Source organism: Dipteris shenzhenensis, chromosome 21 (genome assembly GCF_047967505.1).
Source record: "Dipteris shenzhenensis isolate YYH24624 ecotype China chromosome 21, Dip_SZ_1.0, whole genome shotgun sequence".
Lineage (NCBI taxonomy): Eukaryota > Viridiplantae > Streptophyta > Polypodiopsida > Gleicheniales > Dipteridaceae > Dipteris > Dipteris shenzhenensis.
This window is the reverse complement of record NC_141616.1, coordinates 35212328-35226038: the sequence shown is the minus strand read 5'-3', so window position 1 is coordinate 35226038 and position 13711 is coordinate 35212328. Positions and strand designations below refer to the sequence as shown.

The 13711-nt window shown below is 38.3% G+C and overlaps 1 protein-coding gene across 2 annotated transcripts in view; it reads right to left on the bottom strand.

Moving 5' to 3' along the window:
• Window positions 1-11582: 11582 nt before the first annotated feature.
• Window positions 11583-13711, bottom strand: part of LOC147888783 (putative N-acetylglucosaminyl-phosphatidylinositol de-N-acetylase) — a 41230-nt gene continuing 39101 nt past the window's right edge. Inside the window, exons 9-10 of one of the 2 annotated variants that reach the window (XM_087393006.1) lie at window positions 12574-12734; window positions 11583-11725 (exon numbers count right to left, since the gene is read on the bottom strand). In XM_087393006.1, coding sequence (XP_087249132.1) covers window positions 11671-11725; window positions 12574-12734 — 216 coding nt within the window. In that variant the 3' untranslated portion in view covers window positions 11583-11670. Of the gene's footprint in view, window positions 11726-12016; window positions 12356-12573; window positions 12735-13711 lie in introns of those variants that run through there. The other variant, XM_087393005.1, reaches the window with a different exon arrangement.

The following is a 13711-nucleotide window of genomic DNA, read 5'->3' as shown; positions in this document are numbered from 1 at the left end:
GGCTTTGTATGAATGCCTTATGAATCATGTGACCAAGCAACACACCTACTCAGGCACAAAAGACACTCTAAGTCAAATTCAATGATAAGCCAGCTTGCCTGCTTCTGTCAAAGACTTTCCCCAAGTAACCTGGATGCATAACTTCCTAGGAATATACACAAAAATAATCTAGATAGATAGCAATAAATTTGGTCTAGCAATCTCGAAAAGTGTCAAATCTTTGAAATGTAGACGGCACATTTTGCAATCCAAATGGCATCACCTTGGAAGTATACAAACCCCATTCTGTTGTGAGTGTAGTCTTGGATTGATCTTTGGGTGCTATATATATCTATGTTATAACCACTATATCCATCCATAAGCGAGTATATCTCATGACCTACTACTTGGTCCAAAATCGCATCTATAAGCAGAATAGGAAATAGGTCTACTATTGTTTCAATTTCCTATAGTCAACACAAACTTAAAGCTTACCAGTACCATCACCATGGTAAATAACCAATGTTTCAATTTCCTATAGTCAACACAAACTTAAAGCTTACCATTCCTCTTAGGTACCATCACCATGGTAAATAACCAATCACTCTTGTCAATGGCATAGATAAAACCTACTTGGATCAATTTGTCTAGCTTTGCTTTCCTAATGGCATAATTAGGATTCATATAGTATTATTGTTGTCGAATTGGCTTGGTCAATGGAATTCGGTGTTGACAGACTTCTGGAGGTACTCCCATAGATATTTGTAACTCCATATGAATGCATGTTTGTATTGCAAGAATAGTTCTTTAATTGCTTGGAGATATGCATTGCTCACAATAGTGTGAGGGTCCTATTCAATAACCGCTTTCAAGATGATGTTGACTCTTGATTAGCCATCAATTATTACTTCGAAAACAATTTTCTTCTTTACTTTTACTGTGATAATGGATACTCCATCATCTACCATTGGAGTATCAATGACTGGAATGGTCACTAGGGAATCAACATCCTTGGTTGACTTTTCCTCTACTTGGAGTTGTAGGCCAATCCCCAACAAGATCGCCAAACGACACTCAGGTTCTGCTCACCTTTCTAGACTAGTGTCCCAGTGATTGGTGCGTGTTCGGTGCTTGTTAGGAAGATGCCCTCTCTTGTATTCTAGGGGAAACTTGGCAAGCATCCTACATGTTTCTTGGTTGTAGAATTACATCAAAGACCAACAAAGGGGAAGGGTCCATGCCATGTGGGCAAAAACATATGGAGACGGGTGGAAGAGCGTATAGTGTAGACAAGAACAATTGAATCACCAAGTAGAGGGGAATTGCTTCTATTAATCAATAGGACAAGGTCCTTATAAAGAGCCTGGTGCTGCACCAACCAAGACTAGCCAAGGCTCAAGACAACGGAGCACTCACTCGCAATTGTTTCAAGCCAGCACCATCGAAGGAATCAAGGTGCTGAAAGCTGGGGAAGTCGGCCAATTCCTCATTGACCTTGGGACTGGAGGGGGCTGAAGGTTGACATCAATACAATAGGAGGGGGGGCCAGAGGGGTTTGAGTCGGTATGGAAGGGGTGGAGGGGGATGAATTGGAGCTAGGTGGGGGGGCGAGGGGGGGGAAGGATAGGGATTAAGATTGCAAGGCGGACTGCCCTTTAGATAGTCTCAACTTCAGATCAATGAACTGCCAAGCAACCTATGATGCTGAATATTGGTCTTAGTGGGTATGAGATGGGCCTCTTTTGTCAATCTATCCACCACGACATTAATGCTATCTCATCCCCTCTCTGTAGAAGGCAAGCTTGTGAAGAAATCCATTGCTATATGTGCCCATTTTCCCTCCGGAATGGGTAATTATTGCAATAGACCAGCTGGTAGTTTGATGTCCACTTTATTGTATTGGCAAGGCAAACATTCAATAACAGATCACAATCTCACCATTTGACATAGATTATAGCTCAACTGCAGCATACCTCCGCCATTGCTGCTGTCAATTCTTTTGGATTGGTGACACCCTCTTATGTCACAACCTATTGGATATCATCTCCATCACTACATCAGCTAGCCTCACATCCGGATGCCTCTTCTACAGAGCAGTTGCACAGTCCACTGCGACACATGACATGTTCATCTTTGACATGTTCAGCATGCAGTCATTCACATAGTTCTCCACACAATCATCTTTCGATTGACCAATATTTGATCCAGATGGACTTCACTTTCTGCATATTTCCTTCCTCTTCCCTTCAACCTATCTTTTGGGTTTTGTTCCCAAAGGCAAAGGATAACCCACAACTTAAGAGGGGGAAATCCATGAAATTTGTAGGATCATAAGTTGTACTCATTATAGATGCTTCCGCTACGTAGTCACTATGCTCACACATGCACATACTACTCAGATTTCTTTGAGTTTTCTTTTCCAATTTTGGATGATATCATATGCACCAAACGAAACACAAAAAGGTCTTGTACATGCACCCTCAACTTACCCAATGCAATTTAAGAGGGGGTGTTGAGGATGGTGTGAATTGCATCATACCTCTAGGGCATTAGGGCAAACCTTAACCTTAACCCTAACCCTAACCCTAAGGGGTTCACATCTATATCTTCATGTTCAATACAACATAGTGTACCAATAGCTATATTGTGTGCACTCCTCTCTCTCTCCCTCTCTCACTTCCGCTATCAGATTGTACATATTTGTAGTTTGTTCTTCCATAGGAGCATCCCCTTTTATTTTGTTGGATCTAAATTTAGAGCATCAATGTTCAAGGATAATGTAAAAAAAAAATTCACCCCATAGGATATTTACGTCATGGGGTTGCGAAGCATATTATGTTTCTCCCCCCTTAAACTTTTAGAGCAAGAGTTGTAAAGCTTAGTAAATTTTCAATCTCTTGGGTTCTACATAGGGCCAAGAAATTCATGCCAAGATAGCCAAAAAGGGGCTAGAAAGAGATCATTTCATTGGCAACATCTTGGTTGATAAGTATGGCAAATCTAGCTCGCTTCTAGAAGCACAAAAAGTATTTGACAAGCTACTCATGGTACCCACCAAGGATTTGTGAGAGATTTAAATTGAAGTTTTAAAACATATTTTGGGCAAAAAAACAAGCGATTTAAACAACCCTAGTAGCAAATTCTTTCTATCATCTATTATGTCCAATTACTGCATGATCACATCACCATGTGGTATTTTTGTAACCATGTGGTGATCTTCTAACACAGTGTAGTATTATATTGCTATTGTGCGGTATGTTAATGTTATCAAATGGTACACACACACACACACACACACATGCGTGCATGCACGTGTATACTATCCATTGCCATAGTTTCTTTGAGAATCTTGCACTCCAAGTTGGAGCTTCTATGACTCTCAAATCAACAAAACAAGAAGGGTATTCAAGAAGTTTAAAGGACTTAATAAAGCTTCATGCAAAAAATGTGGTTTTTATGATTTCCTTTTGAAAACCATCTTGTGTTAGTTGTGTAGCTCGCTTTTGCTAGCTTTGATCAACTCACAAGTAGATGCAAGTATCTTAAATTTTCTAATTAGTACAGAAAAGAGTGTTTGATTTTTTAGATATAATATGCTTAGTTTAATGTGTATTTAGTAAAAAGTATCAAGTTTGATTTTTTACTAGTATAAAATAATTTTGATAGTATGAAATTGTTAGCTGATTTGGAAAAAATCTATAGATCCCTATAGACATAGCAATTATGTTTGTAATATACCATAAAATTTTATTTTATCTTTTGATGTTTAATTTATTAAGTTATAAATGATAGTAACCTATTATATATGTAGAACTATTCTGAGTCTTGTGGCCATAGAAGACTTGCATCTTGAACAATTAGATGTGAAAACAGCTTTTCTTCATGGTGATCTAGAAGAAGAGATTTATATGCAGCAACCACATGAATATGAGGTCAAAGGAAAGGAGGAATTGGTATGCAGGTTGAAAAAAAGCCTGTATGGTTTAAAGCAAGCTCCAAGGCAGTGGTAGTTGAAGTTTGACATGTTTATGGCAAAATAGGACTTTAGTAGATGTCATTCATACCACTGTGTTTATTCTCAGAAACTAGACAACGGCAGATACATTATCTTGTTAATGTATGTTGTTGACATGCTTATTGCAGGTTCTAACATGTAGGATATAAATATGCTCAAGAGGAAGTTGGCAAATACTTTTGCAATGAAGGATTTGGGTGTTGCAAAGCAAATCCTTGGCATGAGAATAACAAGAGATAAGAAAAACCACAAGTTGACATTATCTCCGGGAGTCCATTGAAAAGGTATTGGAAAGGTTTAAAATGCAAAATGCAAAACATGTTTCTATACCTTTGGCTAATCATCTCAGATTGTGCAAGGATATGTGTCCCAAGACATAGGAGGAGATTAAGTATATGTCAAGGGTTCCATATGCATCAGCAATTGGTAGCTTGATGTATGCAATGGTATGCACAAGGCTAGATATTCCACATCCAGTGGGAATTGTGAGTAGATTTATGAATAATCCAGGTGAAGAACATTGGATGGATGTACAGTAGATTGTCATATACTTGAGAGGTACGACTGCTTATGAATTATGTTTTAAAGGTTCAAATATTTCTCTACAAGGATATGTTGATTCAGAATATGGCAAGTGATAAAGATGGAAGAAGAAGCACCACCCGGTATGTTTTCACTATAGGTGGAATAGAAGGAAGTTGGGTTTCAAAGTTGCAAAAGGTCATTGCACTTTCTTCAATAGAAGTAGAATATGTTGCAGCTACAGAGGCTAGTAAAGACATGATTTGGTTATACCGGGTATGTTTTCATTGTAGGTGGAATAGAAGGAAGTTGGGTTTCAAAGTTGCAAAAGGTTATTGCACTTTCTTCAATAGAAGTAGAATATGTTGCAGCTACAGAGGCTAGTAAAGAGGGGACTTGGTTATAGAGGTTTATGGAGGATCTTGGGAAGAAGCAAGAAAATTGATGCTTGTATAGTGATAGCCAAAGTGCTATTCATCTTGTAAAGATTCTAGCCTTCCATTCAAGAACCAAACATATACAACTCAGATATCATTTCATTCGATCTGTTTTGGAGGATGGACAGTTGAAGCTGGAAAAGATATACACTAGCCAGAATCCTACAGACATGTTGACTAAGGTGGTAGCCAGGGAGAAGTTGAGCTCTTGCTTAATTTTAATTGGTCTTCAAGAATGGGGAACAATATGAGGGATAGCCAAATTCAAAGAATTTTAGTGAGTGTAGTAACAATGGAGTTACTATGATTAGTCTCCAAGTGGGAGATTGTTGTATGTGAAGCCTGATCTTTTTTTTCAGAGAATATTATTTTGGCCAATGGCCATGCTTTGGATCCAAGCATGCTTTTAGCCATTCCATGAAGGGGGGTAAGGGGTGGGCAACACACCTTCGAGGACCAGGGGGTTCCAAGGGGAGTTGGTGACATGCATTAGGGCCCCCTTGGTAGGAGTTTGGGGACAACGTCCCCAAAGCCAAAAATACATGAAAATTGGTGCATGAGTTGCTTATGAGTTGTGTGGTCAAAATGGTAAGGTAAGGGTGTGGCTCACATAGCAAAAAAGTAGTGGATATACTGCCTGTATCTTGTATCTTCTCACTCGCTAGATAAGAAAGATGTAGGGTTGGTTGTTTCTCCATAGACGTATCCCACATTTGGTGAACCACATATATCTGTGTCTCTTTGTCTCTTCCATTGTATGCGCATTCTATATTATGTATTTTATGCATTCCACTTCTTGCATTGTTTGCTCCGTTATCACATTGCTCCTAACATTGTCATCCTCTCCATCAATTCACATTGATGAGAGCAAGAGCTCTATCAATCTGAACAAATAGGGCTTTGACAAAAAAAGATACATAAGAGGTTGTAAGTAAATATTTACAATGTATCTTGAAACATCCACATATCCTTTTTACATCTTCTAAAACCTTGCACACACTATATCATAGTAATACTAGATTGGCTAATATTCGTATAAATTAAAAAAACCAATCATTTGCAAAACAAACAAGTTGGCTTGTACTAGTAATAACACTGGTGTCCGCATTAAGGGTATTACATTTTGATAATGTTTTGGCATTTTTGACAATTATCTTTGTTTGTATCATCCATGCCATCAACAACTTGTCAATAATGCATCATAGTCGTATCAGTATTTTGGCTTACACCACCTTCCATGGTGACTATTGAAAGCGTTCTCTTAGTTTCTTTACCAGATCTATCTACTAGAGAACTTATATTAGTACTGAACAAAAATTTGACTTCGATTTCCTTAGGTTAGATGTTGCATATTTTTGTGTAATATCTAATTCGAATGGTTACATTAGCATATCCTTTATCATACCTTGTTCTCTTGTTTGAGATGATAAAATTTACTAATTTTATAGGAGTTTGCTAATGTTACTAGAAAACTTTTGAGTTTGCATTTTTTGCCTATACTCTTGGTTTGTTATAATCCCATGTTCTACATTATTTTAAAGCTAGTTAAGTCTTCTTATCACAAATGTTGTTAGGTGTATCAACATCCTTGAAATAAGTCACCAAAATTTTGGTTGAATGAAAAATAACTCAAGTACTTTCTCACAGTTGCTTGATACCTTTTACATATAACTTTGAGCCATTCACATCCAATATAAACATATTGAATTCTTGAAATCTCACTTTCATGATAGCGTGTATGTTCCAATGCAATCCAAACTCTTTCTCCATTGTTTAGGCATCCTTCACAGAGCTCGGCTCTTTTGGGAGAAGTTTGTGAGGAGTCCACAATCAAACTCCCCGGCTTGGACTAGGTGCTCCCCTATAGTGATGGGTGTGCGAAGTCCCCTCTAGGTCCTAATTTGAATTGAGTCCCACCAATGCAAATCTCCCTTGGAGAGCTTGATTGTGGGTAGATAAATCTTTTGCATTTTATAGAATGATTATGACTAGAAAATAGAGAGTGGGATTCTTAACTAATAATTATAACTTCTTGGGATTAAGATTTCCATGAAATGCTTGCGAATCCAAGGTGTCCACCTTGAAGCATCTAACTAGGTGAGAGCATAACCCTTCTTGAGAGAATATCCTCCTCCAAAAGACTACCTAAGATGTTACTATGTGGAGCCCCAATGTGGGTCCCATGATGGGGATCCAATGCTCCCAATCCTTGCAAAGATTGAATGGCTTAATCTATGCCTTGAGCAAGTTTGTTGAGACATTTGTGGGCCATATTCGTCCATCCTTGAAGTCATTTCATTGTCAAATTCAAACATTTTCTTTTGAAGGGCTACACATACATCTTGAATTTGTTGGAGCTTGGATGCCCTATCCTCAATTCATTGAGGTCAACATGCATACATGTCCTAAAGCTGTGCATGATCATGGATATGACTCCTCAAAAGCTCTAATACCCTCTTATTAGCTACCTAGTAACACATATATGGTTCGGTTTCAAAGGTACCCATCACAAAAATAATCATCTTTGTGCAAATTCGAAGAAGTTTCGCTGAGGTCAAGATGCATACATGTCCTAAAGCTGTGCACGATCATGGACATGACTCCTCAAAAGCTCTAATACCCTCTTATTAGCTACCTAGTAACACATATGGTTCAATTTCAAAGGTACCCATCACAAAAATAATCATCTTTGTGCAAATTCGAAGAAGTTTGGCTCCCCACAACTTTCCTTAGATATAGTAAATGAAAATTTTTTGCCCAATGTATATAGAAATCATCGAGAAATGCCTTTGTCTTGGAATATGATACACTTGCATCCTTCATTGAGAAAAGTTGGTGCATCCTTCCAAATGACATAACATTACATGCATAGTAACCTATTTTATGGTGAACGTACTCTTTGACTAATCATCCAAATGTATACTCGCTTTATTATACCTACTAAACCCATCCATGAAAGTATATAACTCCTTCCCGTCCGGTACAGTATCTATAAATGGCAATGGGAAATGATCTATCTTAGTAGCAAGATTGAGTTTGCGATAATCCAACAATAACTATGGTTAATACCCACTCACTCTATGGAAAAGGATATACAAAACCAACTACCAACAATTTGTCACTCTACCTTGACTAATAGAGAATATTTAGGATTTAATCAATAAGGTCATTGGCATACGGGCTTGTCATTATCCTCTGAATAAATCCTATCCTGACATATTTTGTGGGAATACCCTATATGTCCAAGCTAACACATCTTTAAATTCCATAAGCAATGCTATATATTTAGCCCTTTCCTTACACTTAGTTTTCCTCCCAAGGTTACAAAATTTGCCCCCTTAGTCCATAAATTTATCTCGTCTTGGCACAAACTTAGAATAATCCTCTTCTAAAGGGCCAATGCCAATGACCCTTGAACATAAGTAGGTCCTTATAATTAACTTAATTCCTTCTACATTGTGTCTAAGAAGAAGGATTATTCTTTCTTCTACGCCCTTGCTCTCCCTTGAGAGCTCTTCTTATCTTTGGAAACCTCTATTGGTTTTATCTCTATAGCCACATTTTGTAATGGCATAGTTGCACCCTCTATATCCATTACGAAAAGATTTGTTGGATGTATCTGAGTCGTAGGATACTTACAAAATTGACCTGATTCCCAAATTTTCATCCAATGCTATAATGGCATCTAAAAGGGAGGGCTTTTGCAAGTGTACATATTTAACAAAACCACTGCACTTGATATTTTTAAAAGGGCAGACATGGATAAATGATTTGACCCTTTGAATATACTCCTTAAGAGATTCATTGACCATGGTGGTACTTGGCAACTCCAACAATACAAGGTTTTAATCATCTTCAACTAGTTCAATGGACACAAGATTTAATCGGCAATCGATCTACTACAAAAACCTTCAACTCTTTTAAGATGATATAACAATAGACTTGTGCGAATCCACACAAACCTTAGTTTCACCATTCATTTCAAGCTCTTCCATCGTATCAAAAGCATAGGTTGATGAACCCAAACCTTCCAATTGCCATGGGACACATGCTAATATACTAGCCATTCCATGTATACCTTAAAGATTTGTTGGATGTAGCTGAGTCGTAGGATACTTACAAAATTGACCTGATTCCCAAATTTTCATCCAATGCTATAGTGGCATCTAAAATGGAGGGCTTTTGCAAGTGTACATATTTTACAAAACCACTTCACTTGATATTTTTGAAAGGGTGAACATGGATAAATGATTTGACCCTTTGAATATACTCCTTAAGAGATTCATTGACCATGGTGATACTTGGCAACTCCAACAATACAACAAGGTTTTAATCATCTTCAACTAGTTCAATGGACACAAGATTTAATCGGTAATTGATCTACTACAAAAACCTTCAACTCTCTACTCTTTTAAGATACTATAACAATAGACTTGTGAAATCCACACAAACCTTAGTTTCACCATTCATTTCAAGCTCTTCCATCGTATCAAAAGCATAGGTTGATGAACCCAAACCTTCCAATTGCCATGGGACACATGCTAATATACTAGCCATTCCATGTATACCTTAGATGTAATCTTTCAGGTCTTTCGCATTATCCTACAAAGAGGATAAACCTTCTTGTTCATCTAAGAACATTGGCATCTCCTTAACTCTCCTCGACTTACTAGAACTCCCTATAAGTACTAACACAATCAAGTTGATATGTGATTTATCATTGTCAAGATGGCCTATATTTGAATGAGGATTTTGATGGAAGCCTCCCCTCTTGATAGAGCCTAGTGGTATAGATGTTACAACAAATAATGTTTATATTGGTGAATATTTATTAATAAAGATACGCACTCATGTTATGAGATGCAAAACAAGGGAGGGTGTATTGTGATTATTTAAATGATAGATCTATCATTTGTAGGCTAAGGGCAAAGTTGAATGAAAAGCTAGTCCTTGAGGGAATTTAAGGGTCATAAATGAAAGCTCTTCATGTGCCAAGATGCATACTTTCTTGACAACTTCGCATACATGTGTTTTTCTCTCACATCTTGCCCTTAGCCTACAAATAATAGATCTATCATTTGTAGGCTAAGGGCAAAGTTGAATGAAAAGCTAGTCCTTGAGGGAATTGAAGGGTCATAAATGAAAGCTCTTCATGTGCCAAGATGCATACTTTCTTGACAACTTCGCATACATGTGTTTTTCTCTCACATCTTGCATGTAGACATCAATGTAGCAACAAATTCTCTCACCAAGACACTCTTCACTACCCAAAAGCCAATGTAGTGTAAAATAAATTTTCAAGATTCTATGATTTCTAAATTCAGCATTGAATCTTGCACACCTTTTCCTTTTTTGCACAATTCAGAACATGTGGTATTAAACCCCCCTTTTTGGGAAAAATTAAAAGAGGCATTTGCTAGCCAAGCATCATGGCAAATTGCATGATAGCAAAACAGAAGACAAAAGCAACCACCTAAAAAACCAAGGATGTGTACAAGCATACAAAACATAGAATACAAAAGTAATGGCCCTAAAAATGGAAGGACCTGCACAAGTAATGGTAGCAAAATAAAACAAGGCATGACATGCATATGTAACACAAAATCTGGTCCGCAAGAAAAAACCAAATGTTTAATATGGAAATCCAATAAAATGGGTTGCAACAGGTGAATTTGGGCCTTGCGTGCAAGAGCATATTTGTACATACTTTAGGGAAGCACATCAATCGTAAACAAGGAAGACAGTTCCAAACCATATGTTATGATACCACCAATCTGAAGAGGGGGTAAAAGAAAAAGATAATGTGGACAAGAGATTGGTCAGGTCCATCACTTCTCTGTTTGTGGGTGCCTGAGCGCACCTTTCCCCCCACCCTTTCTCTGAACTGGTGCTGTTTACGGAACAGCAATGGCCAGTTTCAAAGAGTGGGATTTTGTATGCTATAGAAGGGCCAGGTGCATCAAATGTGTGTGCTTATGTGTGGAGGCCCCTTGAGCATGTGGTAAGCGTGCTTTACACCCCTACACCTTCCTTACTTTGGAGTTGCGCTCCTTCCCAATCTATTGAAAATCCACCATGTTAATCTCATAACTTCAAATCTCAAATAGTTGAATATGACAATCCTACTCTGAGAATTTCACTATTGCTTGAAGAAAGGACATGACTGTCTAAGGCCAAGCTAGCCATAGGTCGACCTAAACTCGGGCTTCAGCCCTCCCCTGTCAAATGGGGTTGCACCCCACACCCGTTTTAATCGATTCTTTTTTGCTCTTCAAGATAGAGACTCAACGGCTACTGATTGGTCAATGGCTTGGAAGTGCATCACTGTACATCCTAAACTACAGCATGTTTCTGGGGCAGCACTTGACATTAAAAGAGACTTACCTTGCTCATCTTCCTTTGGTCTTCATGTTTCCAAATCACTTGCATTATATCAGAGCCAATTTGTGTGATTGAAGTCACAAAATGACTCCAGATTTAAATCTGCAAAATAAAACAAAAACAAAATGCTCTGTAGGAAAATGTCACCTCTCCTTGAAGGTCATGTGGAGGTTCTTCACCAACCACAAAGAGTAGGAGGGGCGTGTGAGCATAGATGCTTGCTGTCCAAAAATGTGGCCTCTCAAGGCAGCCAACATGGGTAGCAATCCCCCATGTGACAGTTGCTCTTCCCTAGGACCCATCAAACAACCCAAGCAAGTAGGGAAGTAGCTGCTGTCATTCCATGAACTGTCTGTGGGCAGGTTTACAGCCAATCTCAGCAAGGAGCATCCTTCATCCACAAAAGAGTTCGAAGTTTGCTTCTTTTTCAGGGAATTCACTGTTTATGCCAAAACAAAGGGTTCAAAGAGGGGCCTCAACCAATGATCTTCACAACCCCAACATGGAGAAGATTAGCTAAGCGGACCCAACCACCCCTTTTGAAGGCTCATGTAAAAAGCATAATAATGACCTTAAGGAGGTTGTGGAAAATCACAGAGGGATCATCGTAAAGCCTAATGCTATGATCGCACACCATATAACCGTGACACCTCACAAACAATGCACATCTGAAAAGGGAGTAAGTATGATATTTCCACAGAACCAATATGCTTCCTGTCATTTGCAGATACCACATCACGTTAAACTAGTTACACAATCAAGATGAAAGCTCCGAACATAGTTTCCTTCCAAGCCTCTCACTTGATTGATTTGTAGCATGTATCCCAAGCATGGGCAAATCTTCAGGAGAATAATGGAGCGTCTTCCACATGTCTCCAAATCTAGGAGGTTTACAGCTTTTAAACTCGAAAATACAGTGAATTGCATAACTGCTAGGACATCATCCATCTCTCAATAATTTATCTTCTGGAGAGTATTGACATATGTGTAGTAAGAAAAAATAACAAACAGTCTCCTGTACCTGCATTGTAGTTCTTTGTTAGAGACAACTGCTACTTGCTATAAGACAATAATTTAAGATTCCACTGCTCAGAGATACAACTATACTTTAGGTACATGTGTGGAATTCCACAACTAACATTTTCATAGACGCAAGCAACAGCGAGTAAAACAGCATTCAAACATGCAGCTTAAACCTTTCCTAACAGATCTGCAAAGCCATCTTAATGAATGCCCTACCATATCCATTGTGTTGCATGTTCCTTCATAGCTCCAATGCTGGATCGAGGTTGACTGTTGTAGAAGCTGTGAAATTGACGTTTGGTTCCAAAAGCATTTTCTACCATTGACCACAGTGCATTTACAGGTCCACAATATTTTCTGAAAATATTGACACTTTCCTGCACAAATTGTGTTGACACAGTTTCATGTGAGTCACAAGGATAGGTAAAGACCGTTTATAACACTTTTTGTTACAATTTTGGAAGAAAGGGTAATTTCACACAGTTTAAATTGTATTGGAAGAGGAAACTTGCTGAAATGTTAATGTGACACTTGAAGGCTTCCTACAGATGGGATTTCTTGATCATGTTAAACACCGAGAGCACGTTGTGAGATTTTGAATGGTTTTCTGGCTCTTGAACTCCTTGTTACTCTGTTGAATGAACTAACATTAGACAAGCACATGCATTAACCATATTCTGTATGGAAATCATGTGCTCCTTGCCATGTGGATAGAAAATAGTGAGATAAAGAACATACTGCTTTGAATCATGTCGAATCTGTACAATAAGATAGGTTAAAGGAACAGATGGCAGGAAAGTACGTCACATTGCCAAAGGGATGAGGTTTGTATTGAAAATGAATGCAAAAAGAAAACATCAAGAAGAAAACAAGAGAAAAGGTTGGGCTTTCAATCATTGGACTCATACTCCAAGAGGGACAGCATATACAAGAGTGTATAAATATGTACACAAGACAAAACTTGTCTAAATGGATGTAGTAGAAATTTAGGGTTTCCAAAACCCCACATGGTGTAGTAGTGCCACATGGCATGACAAGGAGATTTACTGGTAATCTCTGGAAAAGAAAGAAATGCTACTGGTCCATTACATAGACAATCTGGCCTAGCTGACATTAATGATGCCTGAATTTTAGAATGACCATTGGTTGAACCCAACTGGCACCAAAAGTACATTAAACCAAGCACTAACTTCTACTACTCTCTCTTACGCTTAGTGTTATGTCATGTTGAAAAAAATGATGAACTATGGACTTAATTCACTAAACTACCCTTGGGGTAAATTTGGGTTAGGATCATCAAGAGGTCAAAAAGAGTGGTAGGTAGACCTTAGGCCCTAGGGTGGGAACCACCGCT